The following is a 23,387-nucleotide window of genomic DNA, read 5'->3' on the forward strand; positions in this document are numbered from 1 at the left end:
CTGCTGGATGGCGGTGGCGCTGCAGCGGACGACCGTTCGGAGGGAGAGCTGACTGGGTCTGAAGATGGGGAACTGTCCGCGGGTCCAGATGTCCAGCAGGAGGATCGGAGTCGACTACAAGGACCGGGATCGGCGGCTGTGAGGCCGGAGGCCTTGGCACAGCCTGGTAAGTCTGCCTCTGGCAGCTCTCTGGTTGTCTCTCCGTCTGTGCAGTCTGGGGTGTCTGTGTTGGGGGGTCCGGGTGCCTTGGGGGGGTTCCCGGGGTTGTAGGTGGGGAGGGTCCCTGTCGGGGGCTCCTGCTGTGGGGGGGAGGGGCTTGTGGCTAATATCCTGCAAGCCTTTATGTCTGGATTCAGCGCGGTGCTGTCGCGCTTTGGGGATGGTGGGTCTCCGGCGTTGGCGGGTTCCCCGGTGCAGGCATGGACCGGGGGAGGGGGTGTGCTGGGGACGGCGGTTGGGGGGCAGGGCAGGCCTTCCCCGCCGCCCGTGATTCCGGGTGCGGCGGCTGGTGCGGGGTCCGTTTCGGCGGGCGGAAAGCAGGTTTCGGGTTCGGTACCTCCTGCGGCGCCGGCTGTGGCTTAACCCAAGAAGACGGCGGACGGTGACGGCGTGCGTCTGGCAGACGCGGCGTGCTGCGAGGTTTATGTCTGTTTTGAGGGCCCCTTGGGTGCTCATCTCAAGCCGGAGGTGAAGGAACGCATCTGGAAGGGTGAGTATGTGGAGATTTTCTCCTTGCTCCCCCTGGAAAAATTTAACCTGGATAAGGTTAAACCGGACGAGAGCAAGAAGGAGGAGGAGGAGAAGCGGCGTTATCAGCTGATCCCGAGGACTTTCGGGAATTGGCTGCAGGCGTTTAACATTTTGGCCTGCATCATCGGGGAAAAGTCGCCTGAGTGTTGCTCGGTTCTATCGGAGAGGCGATGCGGGTGTATGGGGGCATGGCCTGGTTGCGGTACGACGAACAGTTCCGGCAACGGAAGGCAGTTCGCCCTGAATTGCGGTGGGACCACAAGGATATTGGCCTGTGGATGAAACTTATGACACAGGCGCGGGGTTCCAGCACCCCCTTTTCCGGGGGGGGGGGGCCAGGGGTGGCGTTTCTACCTCTGCACCGCCGGCCTCCAAGCGCAAGGGGTTCTGCTGGCAGTTCAACGAGGGGAACTGCAAGTTCGGGGGTTCTTGCCGTTTCAGGCACGAGTGCTCCAGTTGCGGGGGCTCGCACCCTGGCTCTAAGTGTTTCCGGCAAGGAAAAGGGAAGCCATCTGAAGCTGGAAAGGGGGAGGACCCCAGTTCGGGTGGAAAAAATGGCGCCGTTCTTAGGTAGGTATCCGGATCGGGCCGCGGCGCGCTTGTTGTTTCAGGGTTTTTCCGAGGGGTTCGTGATTCCGACTGCGCTTGAGCGTGTCCCTCCGGTGCCTGATAATTTGCGGTCTGCCAAGCTGCATGCGGCGGTGGTGTCCGATAAATTGGCCAAGGAGATTTCCTTGGGCAGGATGGTGGGTCCTTTTTCCTCCCCGCCGATGGGGGGCCTGGTGGTGTCCCCATTGGGGGTGGTTCCTAAGAAGGAGCCCACAAAATTTTGGATGATTCACCACCTTTCGTTCCCTAAAGGGGTTTCGGTGAATGATGCGATTGATCCGGACCTTTGTTCGGTGTCCTATGCCTCCTTCGATAGGGCGGTTGCATGGGTTCGCAAGTTGGGGGCGGGGGCTCTTTTGGCCAAGACGGACATTGAATCCGCCTTTCGGTTGTTGCCGGTACACCCTTGCAGTGTTCATCTGTTGGGCTGCGTTTGGGAGGGTCAGTTTTTTGTTGACCTTTGTTTGCCCATGGGTTGTGCCATTTCGTGTTCTTTGTTTGAGGCCTTTAGTTCCTTTTTGGAGTGGGTGGTGAAGGACGTTTCTGGGTTGTCTTCCATCATTCATTATTTAGACGATTTTTTGGTGATGGGTCCGGCCGATTCCCCGGTGTGTAGGATTCTGTTGTCCACGGTGCAGCATGTCTTTGCGTCTTTTGGGGTGCCGCTGGCCGCGGAAAAAACGGAGGGGCCTACTACCGCTTTGCAGTTCTTGGGGATTGTCATTGACACGGGGGCGATGGAGTGTCGCTTGCCGCTGGATAAATTGAGTGACCTACGCGCGTCGGTGGCTGCTGCGCTTGGGGGTCGCAAGATTCAGTTGCGGGCGCTTCAGTCGCTGTTGGGGAAGCTTAATTTTGCTTGTCGCATTATGCCGATGGGTCGCATTTTTTGTCGCCGGCTGGCGGTGGCGGGGGTGCGGGCACCCCATAATTTTCTTCTGGTGTGGCGTTCATTCTTGGACCTGTACAATGGGCGGTCGCTCTGGATGGCTGGCATGGTGTCTCAGGGCGAGTTGGATCTGTTTACGGATGCGGCCGGGTCTGTTGGTTACGGGGCTTTCTTTCGGGGGCAATGGAGTGCGGGAGTATGGCCGGCTTCGTGGCGGGAGGCCGCGTTGCTGGGCAACCTGGTGCTTCTTGAGTTGTTCCCGATTGTGTTGGCGGTGGAACTGTGGGGGGAGGCTTTGCGGAACCAGCTGGTCCACTTTCATTGTGACAATATGGGGGTGGTCCAGGCCATCAACAATACGTCGGCCTCCTCTCCCCCGGTGGTGCGTTTTCTCCGGCATTTGGTCTTGCGTTGTCTGTGTCTGAACTGTTATGTTTGTGCGGTGCATGTACCGGGTGTTGAGAATACGGTGGCTGATGCTCTGTCTCGTTTTCAGTGGGAGAAGTTTCGCGTCGTGGCACCGAAAGCGGAGCGGAACGGGCTACCCTGTCCGGAACACTTGTGGAGCATCGCCTTCGCTTGATACCTGGGTTAGTCAGGAACTCGGTGTGCCCGTCTACGTGGTCGGCTTATGAAAAGGATTGGAGTGAGTGGCATGGGCTGGTGAGTGTCCTTGGGGGCTGCTTCTCAGATGGAGATTGCTTGGGTGCGGTGTTGTGTTTTCTCGAGCTGCAGGTGGAAAGGGGCGTGTCTGTTTCGGTTGTGAGCCGAAAATTGGCGGCCCTGTCATTTCTTTTTCAGTTGTCAGGGGTCAAGAATGTGACCAAGGATTTTCTGGTTATTCGGGCGGCACGGGGCTTCAAGCGGGGTAAGGGGGCTCCGGACTCACGCCGCCCGGTCTCGTTTGCTATTCTGGGGGCCATTGTGGGATGTTTGGGTGGGGTCTGTTCCTCGCCGTTTGAGGCAACCCTCTTTCGTACGGCTTTCGTGTTGGCCTTTTTCGGGGCTTTTCGGGTGGGTGAGTTGGTGTGTCAGTCCCGAAAAGGGGGTGGTGGTCTAGATGTAGCGGATGTATTTTTTAGGGGGGCCGGAGTGTCCTTGCGGGTCCGTCGGTCCAAGACGGATCAGCTAGGGGTGGGACTGTGGATTGACTTGGGCGAGGTTCCTGGTTTCCGGGTGTGCCCGGTGCGGGCTGTCCGGGACTGGTTTCTCATACGGCCCTCAGGATCGGGGCCCTTGCTTCGGCATGCTGATGGCTCGGCGTTGTCCCGCTTCCAGTTTGTGTCAGTTTTCCGGAAGTCCTTGGTGGCTGCCGGTTGGTCGACGGCCAACTTTTCCCCGCATTCCTTCCGCATTGGGGCGGCTACGGGGGCGGCTCGATGGGGTCTGGATGATCGCGTGGTTCAGAAGATTGGCCGTCGGGAGTCGGGGCGGTTCCGGCTGTATGTCCGCCCGCATTTGTTGTAAGACTGGAGGGTGTAGGAGTGTTGGGGTGTCTTTCCGGGGAGGGTCCTGGGGGGGGTCATGTCTCTTTCGTGTGGTTTTCTGTCGTGTTTCTGTGTGGACCCCTCGGGTTCCGTGTTTTTATTTTTTCCATCCTGTTTGTTGTTCTATCTGGGGGAATGGTTCCCTTGGTGGCTATTGTCCTCTCTTCTGTTTTGCAGGTTCTGAAGGCTTGGTGTGGATCCTAGGGCACTCTTATGTGTTCTGGGGGGCAAAGCGGGCGGATGTTCGCCCGGATGGTCGCAGTTGGGTTTCTCTAGGAGGGAGGCCAGGGTTAAATGGATTGGGGTCTCGTGCATGCTGTGGTCCCTAGTGTTGCCTGAGGTGCACCGCTGCTCCAGGTTGGATAGGCCTCCTGACGTGCTCCTGTTGCATGTAGGGGGTAATGACCTGGGGCTTCGTTCCATGAGGGAACTGATCCGGGACATTAAGTTTGACTTCTTGCATTTGCGCACCCTCTTTCCGGACACGGTGGTGGTGTGGTCGGACATAGTGGCCCGAACATCGTGGCGTTTGGCCAGGTCGGTACACCGGCTCAACAAGGCCCGCATCAAAGTTAAAAAGGAGGTGTCCAGGTTTGTGGTCCGTAATGGGGGCTTGGTGGTGCGGCATGTGGAGCTGGAACGTGATGTGGGATTGTTTCTTCGAGGGGATGGTGTTCACCTTAATGCGGTGGGCATCGATTTGTGGTGCTTGGGTTTGCAGGAGGGTTTACGCAGAGCTGTGCGGGTGTGGGGGGTCGCCCAGGTGTAAGGTTTCACGCTGGGCGTCTGTGACAGAGGTCTCTGGGTTTTTGAGGGCAGGGGATTGGTACGCTCTTTGGAGAGCGAGGGTCTGGGCCCATCGTTGGTATAGGTGTACCTGCCCTAAGAAGTGGTGGTGTTAAGAATCAAAGTTGGAAACTGGCTGTATCGGTGGGAGGAGTTACAAGTGTTTGTCCCCGAGTCGGTGTAAGTGCGTCTAAGGTGGTGACAGATACAGCCGGTTGGTCAGTTTAAGGGTGCCTTCTAAAATCCGGAGACCTATTGGGAGAGCAGGTATTTTTGTTGTCAGGCTAGTTTTTGGATGTTGGATATTAAAATGGTGTAATAAAATGTGGTTATCATTTATGTTTTTGTTAATAAATAGGCTGCCTTGGCCGTTTTAAACCATACCAGGTGTGTGTGTCAGTTATTGGGACACAGGGAGGTGTGGGTTGTTGGGTGTGAGCCCGGGCAGCCGGAAACATTGGGCAATACCCCAGTCAAGGAATAGGCCAGGAGCTGAGGCGCAGCCTAGGCAGAGGGCCTGCATGACTGGGGTTTGGACTTGCAGGCCACGGAACTAAGGGTTAATTAAGTTCAGGAGTTTTAAGTAAATAAAGGACTTACCTTATTGGTGGAGGTCAGGGTGGGGCAGGGTGTGGTCTCAAGGGGGTCTTCTTGGGGAGTATTGCTTGTAGCCTCATTCCAGCAAGGGACAGCGCAGGGTGAAAATCTCCCTCCCTCCCGCCCCATGGGTTGAGGTTTTTTGGGATGGCTTGTGGGTGGTGGTTTGTTGCAAGGTTGATTAGTCAGGGCAGCGGCAGAGGTCTCTGGGTTTTTGAGGGCAGGGGATTGGTACGCTCTTTGGAGAGCGAGGGTTTGGGTCTGGGTATGGGTGTACCTGCCCTAAAAAGTGGTGGTGTTAAGAATCAAAGTTGGAAACTGGCTGTATCGGTGGGAGGAGTTACAAGTGTTTGTCCCACGAGTCGGTGTAAGTGCGTCTGGGGGCCTATGGTGACACTAAGGTGGTGACAGATACAGCCAGTTGGTCAGTTTAAGGGTGCCTTCTAAAATCCGGAGACCTATTGGGAGAGCAGGTATTTTTGTTGTCAGGCTAGTTTTTGGATGTTGGATATTAATATGGTGTAATAAAATGTGGTTATCATTTATGTTTTTGTTAATAAATAGGCTGCCTTGGCCGTTTTAAACCATACCAGGTGTGTGTGTCAGTTATTGGGACACAGGGAGGTGTGGGTTGTTGGGTGTGAGCCCGGGCAGCCGGAAACATTGGGCAATACCCCAGTCAGGTTGTTTTCATACCCCAGGACTGATTTATCATATATTTCCTATGTTCCATTTGGAAAAGCTCCAACCTAGGATGGGAACAATATTATTACAACTACCACATACTGTATGTGACACCAGAAGAGAATGTTCAGGCGAAATACTCCACAAAATCTTATTTGTATACAAATTGCTCATTATAAAATATTGTAAGTCATATACTAAATGATTATATGTTATAAAAGCTGCAACCCATTTCTGTGGCCCCATGTTTTAATTGAAGGTAAATGTGATTTTGAATGTTTCTGTAGTTGATTCCAGTCATAGTGCAGTTGATATTAACCAAAAACAGAAAAAATATGGGCTAGTGTCTAGAACAGGGGTCTCCAAAATTTCTAAACAAATGGCGACTTTACTGTCTTTCAAACTTTAGGGGGACCAGACTATGGCCAGTGGGAGTAGAAAATGACCTGGTGTCATTAAACAGTCAGTAAACAGTTCCCCATCTTTGGTATTAGGGGGAGGAATAGTGCCCCATTGTTGGTGTCAGTCGGAGGAATAGTTGCCCATCATTGTTATCAGTGGGAGTAATAGTTTCCATAATTGGTGTCAGTGGGAGGAATAGCGCCCCATCATTGGTGTCAGAGAAAGGAATAATGCCCCATAATTGGTGTCAGAGGGAGAACTAGTGCCCCATCACTGGCGTCAGTGGGAGGAATAGTTGCCCATCATTGGTGTCATTTGGAGGAATAGTGCTCCATCGTCGGTGTCAGTGAGAGGAATAGTGCCCAATCATTGTCAGTGGGAAGAATAGAGTGGCAGGAACTATGGCCCACTATTGCTTACAGTGGGTGGAATAATGCCCCAAGGGCTGGATAAATGCAAGCAAAGGGCACATCTGGCCCTCGGGCCACAATTTGGGGACCAATGGTCTAGAACATGGGTGTCCAACCTTTTAGCTTCTCTGGGCCACATTGAGTGTAGAGAAATTTTCTCGGGCCGCATATTAAATATATACTATAGTTAAGGTATATAAGTAATAAAATGCTGCCGCGCCCCTTCCCGCCCTGCCGCACCCCCCCGCACTAATTTAACAAGACTAGAGGATGATCAAATGAAATGGAATCAGTATACAGAGGTTTACTTCTTCTGAGCAATAATAAAGGAACACTCTAACCACCATGACCACTTCAGTGATTTGAAGTGGACATGGTGGTAGGCAGTGGCGGCTGGTGCTCAAAATGTTTGGGGGGGCGCAAAAAGAAAAATGTAATAGGTATTGCTTCGCGTCAAAAAACGCAGTAAAAAATTGCGTGACTTTGAAGTCATGGTACAGGCATGGCACAGGTGATGACAGGTGAAGGAGTTGGCAATGAGTAAGCGACATCTCTTAGTCGTGAAACGCGTCTGCCTTTGTGTCCTGCATCCACAGTGTGTTGTTCCAGTTTGCCCATTTGTTTTGATGTGGAATAAATTTTACTCCAATTTTTGATTTACATCGGAGTGCGGTCATTTTCTTCTTGCTACAGGTGATGGTATAGGCATGGCATAGTTACATAGTTACATAGTTAGTGAGGTTGAAAAAAAGACATCAGTCCATCCAGTTCAACCTATGATGTGTGTGTGTGTTTTCTGTTAACCGTACATTGTATACCCCTGTATGTTGTGGTCTCCAAGGTGCCCATCTAATAGTTTTTTGAAACTATCAATGCTCCCAGCTGATACGACTGCTTGTGGAAGAGAATTCAACATCCTTACCGCTCTAACAGTGAAGAACCCCTTACGCATTTTAAGGTTAAACCGCCTTTCCTCTAGTTTTAGTGAATGGCCACGTGTCTTATTGTATCTCCTCTCTCTGAATAGTTTGTTCCTTATGCTAGGGTCGCCAGTACAGTATTTGTACATTGATATCATATCCCCCCTCAATAGTCTCTTCTCCAGAGAGAATAGGTTCAGTGCTTGTAGTCTTTCCTCATAGCTGACGTCCTCCATTCCCCTAATTATTTTTGTTGCCCTTCTCTGGACTTTCTCCAGTTCCAGCACATCCTTCCTGAGGACCGGTGCCCAGAACTGGACAGCATACTCCAAATGTGGCCGGACCAGAGTCTTGTAGAGCGGGAGAATAATCTCTTTATTTCTGGAGTGAATCCCCTTTTTTATACAACCCAGTATTCTGTTGGCTTTGCTTGCGGCGGCTTGGCATTGCATGCCACTGCCAAGCCTGTTGTCTGCCAGTACCCCCAAGACCTTTTCCATCCTAGACTCACCCAGAGGTTCCCCCCCTAGTGAGTAGCTTGCTTTCTGGTTTCTGGCCCCCAAGTGCATTACTTTACATTTTTCAACATTAAACCTCATCTGCCATGTAGTTGCCCACCCCGTTATTTTGTTCAGGTCCGCTTGTAAGGTTTCCACATCCTGCATAGAAGATATTGGCATGCTTAGTTTAGTATCATCCGCAAATACTGAGATTTTACTAGATATCCCCTCCTCTAGATCATTTATGAATAAATTAAACAGGATTAGTCCCAGGACAGAACCCTGGGGGACCCCACTTTCCACATCCGCATAGGTGATGGTACAGGCATGGCACAGGTGATGGTACAGGAGATGGTATAGGCATGGCACAGATATGGTATAGGCATGGCACAGATATGGTATAGGCATGTCACAGGTCATGGTACAGGATATGGTATATGCCCCCTTTCAATGCAGAGACCAGCGTACATGCCCCCTTTCAATGCAGTGACCAGCGTACATGCCCCCTTTCAATGCAGAGACCAGCGTACATGCCCCCTTTCAATGCAGAGACCAGCGTACATGCCCCAATGATTGCAGAGTGCCACAGCATTGTCCCCCCAATGATTGCAGAGTGCCACAGCATTGTACCCCAATGATTGCAGAGTGCCACAGCATTGTACCCCAATGATTGCAGAGTGCCCACAGCATTGTACCCCAATGATTGCAGAGTGCCACAGCATTGTCCCCCAATGATTGCAGAGTGCCCACAGCATTGTACCCCAATGATTGCAGAGTGCCCACAGCATTGTACCCCAATGATTGCAGAGTGCCACAGCATTGTAACCCAATGATTGCAGAGTGCCCACAGCATTGTACCCCAATGATTGCAGAGTGCCCACAGCATTGTACCCCAATGATTGCAGAGTGCCCACAGCATTGTACCCCAATGATTGCAGAGTGCCACAGCATTGTACCCCAATTATTGCAGAGTGCCCACAGCATTGTCCCCCAATCAATGCAGAGACCAGCTTGCGTGCTCCCTTCAACCCAATGCACTTACCTGACGGCGGCTCGGCTATTGGCGGCGGCTTCTCCCATCCTTGATCCTTCGCCCTCTTCTGCAGCGGCGGCGGGAAGGTGAGCGGCTTCTCCCTCGTCCTCTTCTGCGGAGGGAACCGGCGGGAAGGTGAGCGGCGGTGACGGTGAGTGACTAACGCACGCACCGGCACCGCCCCCATTGCGACGTCAGCGATCGGATGTCCTGGATGATGATTGGTCCAGGCTGGAGACTGGACCAATCACAGCCAGGATATCACGAAGGTGAGGGTGGCCAAGCGCTCTTTCCTGCGCCCAGGTTACGCCCCCAGAAGGCAGCCAATCGGCGCCTTTCTGGGTCGTAAACCCCACCCCCCCTTCAGCCACCACATAGGCCGGCGAACCGATTTTTTTTTTCTATAACTTTATTGTTCTTTTTTGTCATTTTTTTTTCCTTTTTTTTAAGGGGGGCGGCGCCCTGGCGCCCCCTATGCACGGGCCGCCACTGGTGGTAGGAGTCAGAAACACTGCACCTGCTCCCCTCCCCCCTCTGAGGCAGCCTCTGCCTACCGTTAGTTGGAAGCTGCTGTGGCCGTGCCACTGACCTGACTTCCTTCCTCTCCAGCAAAAACAAAATTGTCAGGGGGCAGTGGGCCGCATTGCCTGAGGTTCCGGGCCGCAGGTTGGACATGCCTGGTCTAGAATAAAACTAATACAATACCGAGCCTTAAAATTTACGTTTTTTTTTTTTACCTATTTGTTTCTTTGCTATATTTTGATCTTTATAGTTTAGGAGAACATGAAACTATCTAATATACAACTAAAAAGTATTTCTGTGGTTGAATCAGAACACATGCAGACTCAGACTCAAATATTGCATGCCATCAGTAATTTTTACTTAAAGCAGGATTATTAAACAAAAAGCAAATATTAAGACTGCTTTGCTGTGCAGCCTACCCGAGTGCTTGTAGCAGGTTAGCTGCACTTGACTGATCCACTGTTCACTTCCTTCCATGGGTGTAGGCAAGGTGGGGCAATACCCCCCCCCCCCCGGAATTTCAACTTCCCCTTTAAAGTGGTTGCTAAGCCATACCATCCTGTGTGGTCTGTTTAATTTATATAATTGACACCCACATGGCAGGGGGTGTATTTGCCATCATCCTCTGGTCCTTTTAATAATCCTGTGTGCCCGTGCCCCTGTGTCTGTGTTTTAAAAAAATAAGTTGTTCTCTAGCAGTTTTCAGAGTGCCGATCGCCACTCACGTGACCCGCTGGCTCTCTCCTCTCCCCATCTGACAGCTGCCTGCAGTGGGCAGGGTTGAAGATTCCCCGCTGACGTCAGTCAGGAGGGGAGGAGGAGAGGCCAAGAGGAGGAGAGAGACCGTGGGTCACGTAAGTGACGATGGGCGTGTTGAAAACTGGTAAAGAACTGCTTATTTTTATAAAATACAGAGACAGGGGCACACAGGCCTATTAAACAGACTGTAGACAGGATATGAAACTTTAAATGAAACTACAGCAGCAGGAGGGGAGGATAGGGGCACTGACACAGGAGCAGACAGACAGGGAGGGAGGGGGGAATGAGGACAGATGAGACAGGAGAGCTGCGGATGACGGAGGTACGTAGACTGACCAGGGTGTCAGGGCTCAGCAGCCATGATATACCATGGTCAGTTTACAAAGGGGAGGACATAACCAGGCAGTTTTTGCCAGGTATTTAAGGTGATAGAAAGGGCCAAATTACACAGTGTAAGCACTGTGCTGTATAACATACTTTAAGGGAACAGGATCAATATTTTATTTATTTATTTATTTTATTATTTTTTAGGTTAGCAAACACTTTAAATAACAATTCTGCCGTTTCCCCTTTAAAAATAAATACTCACGAGTCGCGGCTCGCGCGGTGGCTGACGTCACCTTCATGACATTGGGGCGGAGCATGGGTGATCTTAAAATGATGCCCCCCCTGAAAAAAAATCTATGGACACCTATGCTTCCCTCTTCACAAAAAACTTTAAATAACCACTCTGACAACATAAATCCCTTTGACTGGGTTGATACTTTATTATTATGTATCGGCCACAGCTTGATATATGTAAATCCTGAATGATCAAACCACTACCATATAACCAGCTCCAGAATCCCTTTTGCAGGGCTGAGTGGGTGTCTCAAACTCTCCACCCTTATCAGGAGCCAATTCAGCCCCAGCCATTCAGGTTAGGCTCAGGGGCTTACTTGAGCCTCCTGCTACCTATTCACAACACTCTGTCTGCCACCTGCCACCTCAGCCTGCAAAAGGGATAACTGCCAGTTGTGACACAAGTATAACAGAAAAACACCATTAAGGCCATCCCCACCCGTGAACATGCCTAACACCTAAAAAAGTATACAAAAAGAACCCATGTCATTTTCATTTCTTCTTTTTTTAATTTTCTTTTTTTTTTTTTTACTTTTTTTTTCTTTCATATTCAAGTTTTCTTTTTTTTTAAGACAGTCATGATGCCTACTGTGTTTATAACACAGAGCCTTGCTTTCCGATTGAGTTATATTATGTCCTGCTTGTTTTGTGCACCTTCTCATAACGCACCAAAGACGCAGCATGCAGGAGTTTTGGTGCGCTTTCAGAGATAACCCCTCAGGTAAGCTGTGCTGCACTATGGTGCAGTCAAACCACACTGCGTCAGACTGAAAGCAGCCTTATTATATTGCAGGTTACCAGTTCTTAGATGTGGTGACTGCATTCCTTTTTTTTTAGGCTTTCTTTCCTTCATGTTCACCTGGTGAACTGGCCAGTAAATGCATTGTTTTTCAATGGACTAAACTTTACTGCAAATGTGGAAGTTAGAGGGTTGAGACAAACCATTTGCCACCAACAGGGGTGCTTACAATGATCAGCTTTTATTTATGTAAACCCTTTTTCCCAAAAGGAACAGAACTGTTGCTGTAACTGCTCAAAATATGTTGGCTGGAGTTTGGCTTTAATTTGTTTAGTGTATCTAAATCTGCTAGCGCATCTAACACTTCCCTCCCCACAGACTGACAATGCTGTTGTCCAAAGGTGTCCCTGTTGCTCCTTTATCCAGAGTTGTAGGCATTCCAAAACAGGAATTGTGTTACTGTCCAGATCGCTAGGTGAAAACAGAGGGGAAAAGCCTAAAAAAGAAAACAAGCAGCCACCACATTTATTGATTGGTAAGCTGCAATATATTGCATTTCTGGTTTTGGGTTTATTACCACTTTAAAGCACACCTTCGCCCTTAACCCTTAATACTTTAACCCACTTCCACCCTTCCCTCCTCCAAAGACGTTTTTGTTCTGTTTTTTTTTTTTTTTTTCTTTTTTTCTATTTTTATAATATTTTTTATTCTGTCTTGCCTAGACAAGAATTATGTATCCCTGCTCCTGCAGCCTCCTGGGATATTCCCATTGCATATCCCAGGAGGCTTCAGGAGTAGGGACACAAAGCAGCCAGTGGGCGAAGCTGTGGGCATCATTGGGTGCTGACTGCCTGAACCCAAAAGAGGCAGCAAGCTCCCAATAACTGAGGAGGACCAAGGTGGCAATGGCAGCAAAGGATCTGGGCTGAGCCACCTGAAAAGGTTTATCACACTGGTCGCTGGGCAGGTGAGTTTGTAAATTGAGGACGACACTGTACAAAAGGTAAGAGGGGCTAAAAAAAAAAAATTTTTTTTTTTTGCTGGACTGCGACATTGCGGCAGACAGATTGGACCCTTGACTGACATTTTTGACACTTTTGGGGTTACCAGTGACATTACTACAGTAATCAGTGCTATACATATGCACTGTTACTGTAAAAATGACACTGGCAGTGAAGGGGTTAACTTTTTTGAGAGGGAGGGGTTAAGTGTGTCCCTAGGGGCGTGCTTCTAACTGTGATTGGATGTGGCTACTAGTGTAGGAACAGTGATCAACGGTTCTACATAGTAGAACAGTGTGATCTCCATTCTTACACAGGGGAGAATGACAGGCGGCTTTGTTTACATTAGCCGCCTGCCTTTCTCCCGGTGTAACCGACGATCGCGAGTGCCCGGCGGACATCGGGTCCTCCGGGCACACGCGCGGGGAGGGGGGTCCGTGACCGTGCGGGAGCGCGCCTCCGGCGGTGCGCGCTCGCTCCCTAGAGCCTCACAGGCTAGCTACGTAGTCCTACGTCACTTTGCCTGTGAGGGGCTGACCGCTGCAGTAAATAGTCGGCAAGCGGTTAAAGGAACCACATGGGTATTTCTGTTAAAATAAAACAAAGTAGCCATATGGTTCAGAGGCCGAGCTAGTATAAAAGCATTGCTTAGGTTTTTCTGAGGGCTATACCAGTTTAAGGGCAACCCTGGCAATGGGGGCAGTGGTGAACATAGTGTGGAACCTAGTAGATGGGGTTATGTATACACAGGGCTTTTTTTCTCAGAAAAAAGGTGCAGGAACTCAACCATGACCCTGTGTTTACAAGTGATAGTGATGAGCAGGGAGCAGAAGGCCTGAGCCAAAGGTGTTGGAACTGAGTTCCACCAAGTTCCAGCTAAAAAAAAACCATAGTGACATTTTCTATCCTCACCTTTATCTAACAGAAGTGTACACTTGCTAAAAACATGCGCAATGCATAGGTAGGTTAAATAACCTGCATATATTCCTAGTGCTTAATGGGATACTAGAACATTTGTGAGATGTGACAGACTACCCACCTTCTTTTGCTCTCCCTCTCCTATTACCTTTACTGTCCTTATTTTCTCCTTGTGCAAAAAGGAATTCCACCCACATATCACCTGCTTCCTCGCTGCCCCCTCTCCTTATCTTCCTAACTACCTTCAACCGTTATTCATTTAGCTCTGGCCATCCCTCCCAGATCCTCATCCTCGGTGTGTGGGTTTTCCTCAGTAAGGAATCCTGGAGCTGTGACACAGAGCTGCTAATCTGCTGCAAGCATCAAGAAGGTAAAGGTAGTCAGTATCCCAGTCTGCAGAAGTATGTGTGTGTCTACTAGAGTACTACAAATGTGCCAGAGTGTAATGTGCGTGTCTATTCAACCTTTCGTAGCTAGCTCTTCGTATCACCTTTCACATTTCATTGTGTGTCTCTACAGTTATTTATTTCTGTATATGGCGTATTCTCATAGAGGTGTATACATTCACGTTCATGTAATTAGATGTTGATATAGTTGTCTTTACGTAGGAGTATAAATATATGTTTACACATATGTTTCACAAGGCCTTAGTTAAACAGTTTTTTGAGGTTTATCCATAATCATTTGTTTATATTTGTGTTTGTTTACATTGTTTTATACGTTATTTTATATGTTATTTATACATGTTTTATGTATTATGTGATTTTTTATACATTATAATTGACTGAATATTAATTACTTACAATTATTGATATTTAGATGCTCCTTGAACCGCATATAAAAGCCACAGTAATACGTTTTATACGTTATTTTATATGTTATTTATACATGTTTTATGTATTATGTGATTATTTATACATTATAATTGACTGAATATTAATTACACACAATTATTGATATTTAGATGCTCCTTGAACTGCATATAAAAGCCACAGTAATTTGTTTATACAGAATTAATAATTTATATCCGAGTTTTTAATGGTAGCAGTTGTTTGTGACTACAAGGAGCCGTGTGAAGTAAAGAAAATCCTGAGGGGCTTCTTCTGTGAAACAAACCTCCCAAGACCTCCGGTCTCTACTGAGCATGTTTCTATACTGCACCGAGAAATAATCTGTGTTGTTTCCATCTGAAGTGTAGGACTGCCCTCCCCCTGATCTCTTTTCCGAGAGCACCTAAAATGATATGTGCGGTCTTTCCACCAATTCTTTTTGAAGCAATGTCGTAGATAAGTAAACAAAATCTTTATTGGAGGGACTTGTCACACGTTTTTGTGATCCTTGTAGGCCCCCACCTTATCTAGCCTGTTCTTTAGAGCCCCTCCCTACAATACAGGGGGGACCACTGTGTTTGTAAGAGCGGATCAGGAGAAGGAGAGCAGAGCACAACATATTCTGCAGCCAACAAAGAGGGACAAAGAGGCAGGGGGACAGAGACAGAGCTGGCACAGCTTGAATGCAGAACACTGTAAGTATCATATTTAAGACATTGCACTAGGACAGAGATGCTAACCAAGACATAGGTTGAAAAGAAAGAAAAGACTGTGTGGTTCAAAAAGAACAAGAAAGGAAAAATTGCCAGAGTTTTCTCTCTGTATTGTTGGATCTCATGGCAGTGAAAGGGTGAACTAGCGGTGAGTAAAATGCGCAGATCATCCTGCCATCTCTGGAAAGAGGGGAAATACAAATAGGAAGAAATACATCTGAAAGCAGGGACAGAATAGGAACAGATGAAAAGGATGGATAAGGTGGATTCACTGTGTGAAAAAAAACTAAGGTAAGCATGTAAAGTGTGTCATCTAGAGAAGACAAGGTTTTAAAATAAATAAAAATTAAAATAATAGGCAGATCTTAAATAATTTGTTGTACACTTAATTTCAGTACAGTATATGGTTATTAGACTTTCAGTAATGGAAATTGACCACCATGGGTAACCATGGAGTCTCCATGTCACAAACAATACGTTTTGGATGTCCTGTGGTGCATAATGTGAAGAACAACTAGCCTGAACCGGGAGCCCTAGCAAAAAGATATGAGTTTTAGTGTTTGCTTCTCCTGGTTGCACTGTTCAGGTTTGTCCCAATGATTGCTGATGGGCATAATCTAGCTACCAGCCTGAACCAGGAACCCTGGAATGAAGATCTGATTTTTATTACAAATGATTTCTGGTTGCACTGCTCAGGTTTGCCCCAATGGTAGACTGCTGATGTGCATTTTTTTAGGCAATACCATAGTCCACAGGTACAGGCCATGGCAAGGTATGAGTTTTAGTAAAGGTATGAGTAAAGGTATGAGTTTTAGTAAAGGTATGAGTAAAGGTATGAGTTTTAGTGTTGGGTTCTCCTGGTAGCACTGTTCAGGTTTGTCCCAATGATTGCTCTTGTGCATAATCTAGCAACCAGCCCGAATCAGGAACCCTGAAACGAAGATCTGATTTTTATTACAAATGAATTCTGGTTGCACTGCTCAGGTTTGCCCCAATGGTAGACTGCTGATGTTCATTTTTTTAGGCAATACCATAGTCCACAGGTACAGGCCATGACAAGGTATGAGTTTTAGTAAAGGTATGAGTAAAGGTACAAGGTACAAGGTAAAGGTATGAGTTTTATTGTTTGGTTCTCCTGGTTGCACTGTTCAGGTTTGTCCCCAATGATTGCTGATGGGCATAATCTAGCTATCAGCCTGAACCAGGAACCCTGGAATGAAGATCTGATTTTTATTACAAATGATTTCTGGTTGCACTGCTCAGGTTTGCCCCAATGGAGACTGCTGATGTGCATTTTTTTAGGCAATACCATAGTCCACAGGTACAGGCCATGGCAAGGTATGAGTTTTAGTAATGGTATGAGTAAAGGTACAAGGTAAAGGTATGAGTAAAGGTACAAGGTAAGAGTTTTAGTTTTGGGTTCTCCTGGTTGCACTGTTCAGGTTTGCCCCAATGGAGACTGCTGATGTGCATTTTTTTAGGCAATACCATAGTCCACAGGTACAGGCCATGGCAAGGTATGAGTTTTAGTAAAGGTATGAGTAAAGGTACAAGGTAAAGGTATGAGTAAAGGTACAAGGTAAAGGTATGAGTTTTAGTTTTGGGTTCTCCTGGTTGCACTGTTCAGGTTTGCCCCAATGATTGCTGATGTGCATAATCTAGCAACCAGCCTGAACCAGAAACCCTGGAATGAAGATCTGATTTTTATTACAAATGATTTCTGGTTGCACTGCTCAGGTTTGCCCCAATGGAGACTGCTGATGTGCATTTTGTTAGGCAATACTATAGTCCACAGGTACAGGCCATGGCAAGTGGTATTCAGGAACAGTCAATGACCAGGGCAAAAAAATACAAGATGTGCTGGTGAGGGTGCTGCAAAATCAATCTAAAGCACTAATATGTGTGGGTACACACCTAAAAAACCAAATATCCAGTCAGAGCAGAAAAATAACAGAAATGGAGCCAGACCCAAAATGGAAGCACGCAAGTTAGCCACAGGAGTCACCAATTCTATACACTACTCAAGGCTTCTCTTGTTGGATCCATTACTTACTAATTTACAACCAACAGAACCCAAATGTCACTATCATTTTCAAATTTTATTCTGCCAGAACTCTTTCTGGAGGCTTAGATTTGCAAGAATACATGCTCAAATAGAGTGGTTTTAACGGGTGTGAAATGAGTTGGGTACTGTAAGTAGACAGAAGAAGATTTTGAGTATTTAGACAAGAAGGTTTTGTTACCTTGCACCATATAAAATGCAATAAAGTGAGTGAAAACATAAAAAGGCACTCTAATGGGCCATACACACTATAAGATTTTCTGAAAACTTTTTCCTTTAGACTTACCAAAACCTGATAATATGAGGTCAAACCTAAACACTTTCAATTTGTATGAAATCTGGCAGGCCCTTGCACTACATAGAAAAGGTAAATCTGAAGGAAATCTAACCACAAAAGTTGGATAGTGTGTACCCAGCTTTAGGCAATATTTTCCTTTGGCTAAACAAGCTACAAAGTAGGGTCAGAGATTTTTTTTATCAGCTACTTTATACCTTATGGTAATGTGAGGAGGGTCTGTAAAGCATCTGCTGAATTGACAGCTAGTATATTGGAAGAGGCATGGAAGGGAATTCCATAAAGGAAACTTTAATAATGATATGGATTTTTCACGGACTTGCTGAATATGGGAGCCTTCTCCCCAAGAAAACAACTTAATCCACTTTATAAATGCAAGCAAAGACCTGACTGATCTACTTTGTTTTTCCATTGGAATTTTTTTTTTGAATGCATGCATGAAATATAGTTTCATATTTATTAACTGCAAATAACCCCCCAACAATGTGAGATAAACTGTGCCTTCTGTCCAAAAATTGTGGATGTGGAATGGAAAATTTCCTTCTAAAAGCAATCTAGTAGATTTTTTCAGACTACCCAAAAATCTTACTTTCACTAAATATGCTCTTTTTACTTAGAGCATTCCCATTAGTCTGGGATCAGTCCAGCATAGGCGTGCTCTCAGGGTGTGCTGGATGTGCCTGGGCACATCCTAATCACCCCATTTGCATTAGCATTATTGCTCTGTGTGCCAGAGGGGATATGAGAAAGATCTCACACTGAGTGACTCCGCTTAACCACTTTACCACCGGAGGATTTTCCTGCTAAAAGACCAGGGGTTTTTTTTGCGATTTTTTACTGCGTGACTTTAACGGACAATTGCGCGGTCGTGCGACGCTGTACCTAAACAAATTTCACATCCTTTTTTTCCCACAAACAGAGATTTCTTTTGGTGGTATTTGATCACCTGTGCGATTTTTTGATCACGCGCTATAAACAAAAAAAGAGCGTAATTTTTGCAAAAATAACAATATTTTTCACTTTTTTTTATATGAAATTCCCCCCAAAAAAAATGTAAAAATCAAAATTTTTTAACATTTTTGGCCAATTTGTTTTACGCTACCTATGTTTGGTAAAAAAAATCACAAAAAGAGTATTTTGATTGGTTTGCGCAAAAGTTATCGCGTTTACTAACAAAGGGAAAGATTTTTGTCATTTTTGGTGTTTTTTTTTTTAACGAGTAATGGCGGCAAACTGCGATTTTTTTTGCGGTACTGCGACATTGCGGCGGACAGATCGGACCCTTGACTGACATTTTTGACACTTTTGGGGGTACCAGTGACATTACTGCAGTAATCAGTGCTATATATATGCACTGTTATTGCAAAAATGACACTGGCAGGGAAGGGGTTAACAGTATTGGACAGGGAGGGGTTAAGTGTGTCCTAGGGGCATGCTTCTAACTGTAGTGGGACATTGCTATTGGTGTAAAAACAAAGATCAACGGTTCTACATAGCAGAACGGTCTGATCTTCATTTTTACACAGGGAGAACAGACAGGCGGCTTGTTTACATAAGCCGCTCTGTCTTTCTCCCTCTGTACCGGCGATCGTAGTGTGACCGGCGGACATCGGGTCCGCCAGTCACACTCCCGCACTCCTCCGTGAACGAGCCGAGGCAGGCGCGCGCTCGCCCGCTATTGGCTCTAGAAGGAGTGACAGGCGAGCGACGTAGATCTACGTCACTCTGCCTGGCCGGGGCCGACTGCCGCAGTAAATATACTGTGCGCAGTCGGCAAGTGGTGAAAGGAGAAGTGTGGAAGCATTTCTCTCTCATTCTGAATCTGCAGGCAGGGAGATCATTTGCTGGCGGGGCAGAGTGTCATAAAGAAGACTGTATATACAGTGTATATGTATGTTTGAGCTTAAGTGTGTGCACACCCTAATGCAATAGGCTGCGCATACCTATGTAGTCCATTTTTTACAAGTTTTTTATTCTATTTCCAGATACATTAATTACATTTTTTTTTTTTAGCAATTACACTTATACTGGTTAATACCGTTAGCAGGAGACATAAACTGTCAAGTTTTTCCTGGTAAAATAATCTAAAGCAAAAGCTGCAGGGATATGAAGTGCGCCATCTTAGAAAATCAATTTACAGCAACCCAATTATAGTATAGCAATATTCAGAAATTGGTGATGGCATTAGCTGACTGTAATGAGCTCTTCTATGAGTTGTTTTTTTTTGGACAAAGTCAGTACAGCCTACAAAAAAGACACCTTTGATCATAAAAATACTGTATGTCACTTGCACATCTTTTGATTTATTTGCTTAAAATCCAACTCCAAATCACAAAACAAAGTTCCCTGGCCATAAAGCATCTTGCATTATAAGGGTTAAATGCTCATTAATTCTAGGGAATGACAAATAAGGTGTGATACTTACCTTACTCCTCGATCCAGCAGGCTCTGCGTAATCCCTAAAGCCTCTTCTATAAGATGATTTGACCAAGGGTGGAACAATGACATCATTAAATACAATACAGGGGAACAAGACCTACATTGTACATCAAGCTGGCGAGGGCCCGCCCACAAGCTGGACTGGAGAGGAGCACTTGAGACCACCATTGAGTCAGGAGTAAAGCTAGTAAAGATAATAACTGCTCTCCACTCTGCTCCCCCAGCTCTGGAGTGAAGGGTTGGGGGTGGCTAGCTCAGGCTCTCAGCCATGGGCTGAAATGGGGTGCCAGCGGTCAACCAGGCAGTAGGGTGGATCCTGACAATATTGCCAGGATGCTTCCTAAGCCTTAAGTGGCTCTGCCCCATCTATAAGCTATTGTCCATTCTCAGCTGACTCTGTGTCACAAGAGGACAAGAGTAATTGTCCTCTTGTGACCCACAAGAGAAGTATGGCTAAAAAAGTTTGAGCATACTTCTCTTTTAGGTTATCATAGCTGCATAAATACAGCTCTTTTAATTACGGGAAACATTTATAAAGCAGTGATATGACCTTACTGTTGCTACACTACTGCTTTAAAAAAGGCACATTTAGAGCCGGTTCACACTAGCGCGACTTGTCAGGCGACTTGTGAGCCTGACAAGTCGCGCTCCCTCGCGGTCCATTGACCGCTACAGGACCCGTTCTAATAGGAGCGACCGACTTAGAAAAAGGGTCCTGTACTACTTCGGGGCGACCTCGGAGCGACTTGCATAAACTTCCATTATGTGAAGTCCCTGCATGTCTCTCCGAAGTCGTGGTGCATGGTAATGCACAAGTCGCCCCCCGAAGTAGTAAGGAGTCGTGTCGCCTCAGTGTGAACTGGCTCTAATAAATCACACCATTGTGCTTTCAAAATATGTTTACTGCTTCAATCAGGGGAGGACTGGGAAGGGGGGCTGGGTGGCAATTGCCCCCTCGGCCACTGTGATGCTGGGTAAAAAGGCCGCACTCAGGGCTGGACAAATGTAGGGGCCAGACACTGTATACAGCTGCCGGTCGCTGCTACACAATGTAATATTTGCAGAGCTGCAGCGACACAGTATGAGTGTGTAGAGTACGCTCCTGTACCCGGCTGGCACAATACTAACATGGTCACTTCCCTGTCAGGCAGAGTGATCTCCATTTGACAGGAGCTTCCTAGGCCCCGCCTGGCGTGATGTCATGTATTTTTGTTAAACCTCCTTTTTTGCTATTGACATTAAATTATGTTACCACATTGCATTATGTTTGTCTTGATTCATAACATCAATATCTGTTATGAAACCAGGTGGGCATGGATGGTGAGCTGATTTGATGCTTCAATGGGCCACTTGACTGGGCTTGCCCCCCAGGCCTAAGGCTGCCAGCCCTCCCCTGGCTTCAATGCATGGCAAAAAGGGAGGTGGTGAAATAAGGGGCCTGGTTACATAACCTGTCAAAGTTGTGAGACCAGCCTATGTATAGCTCTAAAGTAAAATCTGTAGGACACTGCAGCCTCCACACCATGGCCTCCATTTTAGGAATAAAGTATGTAAATGCAGGTGCATATTGGCTGCGGTATAAACAAGGTGCTGTCCAGAGAATAGATAGTTGGAATTGTTTTCAAATATAAATGGACCCATATAAAGGAAGTTAAAATTCAGTATTCTGATTTGCAGAGTCGTTATTGAATCTGGTTAACCACGGATTAAGTCTTCTCAATCTATTTGTAAGATTTTATTGAATTAGGGTGTCATTGTTTTGCACTGTTCAGGTGCTATATTGTGAATTAGCCATAGTCTTTTCTAAAGTAGGGATGAGCTAATCTGCTTGAGTTCGATTCAAAGGCAGGCTCAGCAAACATGTCCAAAAATCTGCAAATTGCACATTTTAATGTGAACCCTACTAAGTCAATGGGAGGCAAATCTTGAAAATCAATTTTCTCCATTTATAATGCTAATAGGCAGGGAAGTGTCAAACAAGCTGTATGGGAAGCTGGGTAGTGCCAGCGGGGACATGTACCAATGTAAAAAAAATAAATAAAAAATACTGTTTGGCAGAGAGCAGGTCTTTTAATAAGGCTTAAAGATAAACTTAAAAAATACACAATTCTGGAGACTTCTAATACAGCTTGTGAACATAGTTGAGAAGTTTATGATACCTCATTTTGTTAATTAAATATAGATGGCACAATGGGGTTGATTTACTAATACTGGAGAGTGAAAAATTTGGTGCAGCTGTGCATGGTAGCCAATCAGCTTCTAACTTCAGCTTGTTTAGTTAAAGGATAAGTTCACCTTTCAGGGTGTAACATGTAAAATGTTACAAACAAACTGCCCCCGCACCTCCCCAATCCCCGCTGTGACAGCTAGCAGGGTTCTTCTCCCTCCTAGCTGTCACAATTTTAAAAAAAACGCGGCGGGCCGTGCCACTGATTAATAGGGCTATGTGCATTGAAAACTACAAGGTCCGGTAGCCAGGGGCGTAACTACAGGGGTTGCAGGGGTTGCAATTGCTACCGGGCCCCATGCTCCAGGGGGCCCGGTAGCAAACCAGTGGGTGAACTTCCAGGATATCAAAGGTCACACTTGCTACCGGGCCCTGGCATTGCACCACTGTGGGGAGGCCCCAAGATTGCAGGAAGGGGGCCCACTGCAGAACTTGTGAAAGGATCCTGCTGCGGGACCATAATAAAAGGCCATGCAACGAGAGTAAAGAGCCCCAGGATTAGTGGGAAGAGCCCCGGGCTTGAAGGGAAGGGCCCCGGCCAGGGGTCTGGGGGGCCCTTCATGGTTTCCTGCATCGGGGCCCTGAAGGTTCTAGTTACGCCTCTGCCGGTAGCCTTTGTGGCTGTTGGCTTGTAGTTTTGAATGAACTACCACATCGCTGTGGAGTGTTGTGGTAGTTCATTTATGCTTTCTTTCAGATTGCATCTGCTTGCCCATCCTGGGTGTACAGGGAAGCAGATACACTGGCTAATCTGCTGGAGACCTGCATGGCACCAGCGATCTACTGATTGCTGGTACAATGCTTGACAGGCTCCAAAAAACAAAACAAAAAAGGGCAAATTTTTTACCTGCAAAAAAATGATCATTTATTATTTTTTTTTCCAAAAAGTGAACTTACCCTTTAAGCTTTGATGAAAAACCTGTAAGCAGATTGTTTTCTTTGCAGAACTGCACCAGATTTTGTGCTCTCCAGGTATAGTAAATGAATCCCATTGAGTCCTGGCATTTTTGCTATTCAGTTCAGCTAAGTCTTTTTGATTATTGGTGTGCTTTACTTGATATATACCAAGGCTCTACAATGTTTTTCCGGTGTACAGTATACAGCTAGGCTTATCGAAGCCATAGTCTGTAGTAGTCCCCTGTTACCTGCATGTGTCCTTTTCAGGGCTTTTTTTCTCAGACAATAGGTGCAGGA

The 23,387-nt window shown here is 46.8% G+C and overlaps 2 protein-coding genes across 2 annotated transcripts in view; both read left to right on the top strand.

Annotated features, from left to right (window-relative positions):
- Positions 1 to 1,493: 1,493 nt before the first annotated feature.
- On the top strand, positions 1,494 to 2,831 carry LOC309548054 (uncharacterized protein; the record flags this gene model as incomplete). The annotated part of the gene is made up of 1 exon (XM_082248023.1): positions 1,494 to 2,831. The coding sequence occupies one exon, from the start codon at positions 1,494 to 1,496 to the stop codon at positions 2,829 to 2,831; it is 1,338 nt and encodes a 445-aa protein (XP_082104149.1).
- A 12,132-nt stretch (positions 2,832 to 14,963) lies between these two features.
- BLACAT1 (BLACAT1 overlapping LEMD1 locus) overlaps positions 14,964 to 23,387 on the top strand; it is a 121,941-nt gene continuing 113,517 nt past the window's right edge. The window contains exon 1 of the mRNA XM_082245561.1: positions 14,964 to 15,152. Coding sequence (XP_082101687.1) covers positions 15,141 to 15,152 — 12 coding nt within the window. The 5' untranslated portion in view covers positions 14,964 to 15,140. The remainder of the gene's footprint in view (positions 15,153 to 23,387) is intronic.

This window comes from Pelophylax lessonae (assembly GCF_965119305.1).
Source record: "Pelophylax lessonae genome assembly, chromosome: 2".
Lineage (NCBI taxonomy): Eukaryota > Metazoa > Chordata > Amphibia > Anura > Ranidae > Pelophylax > Pelophylax lessonae.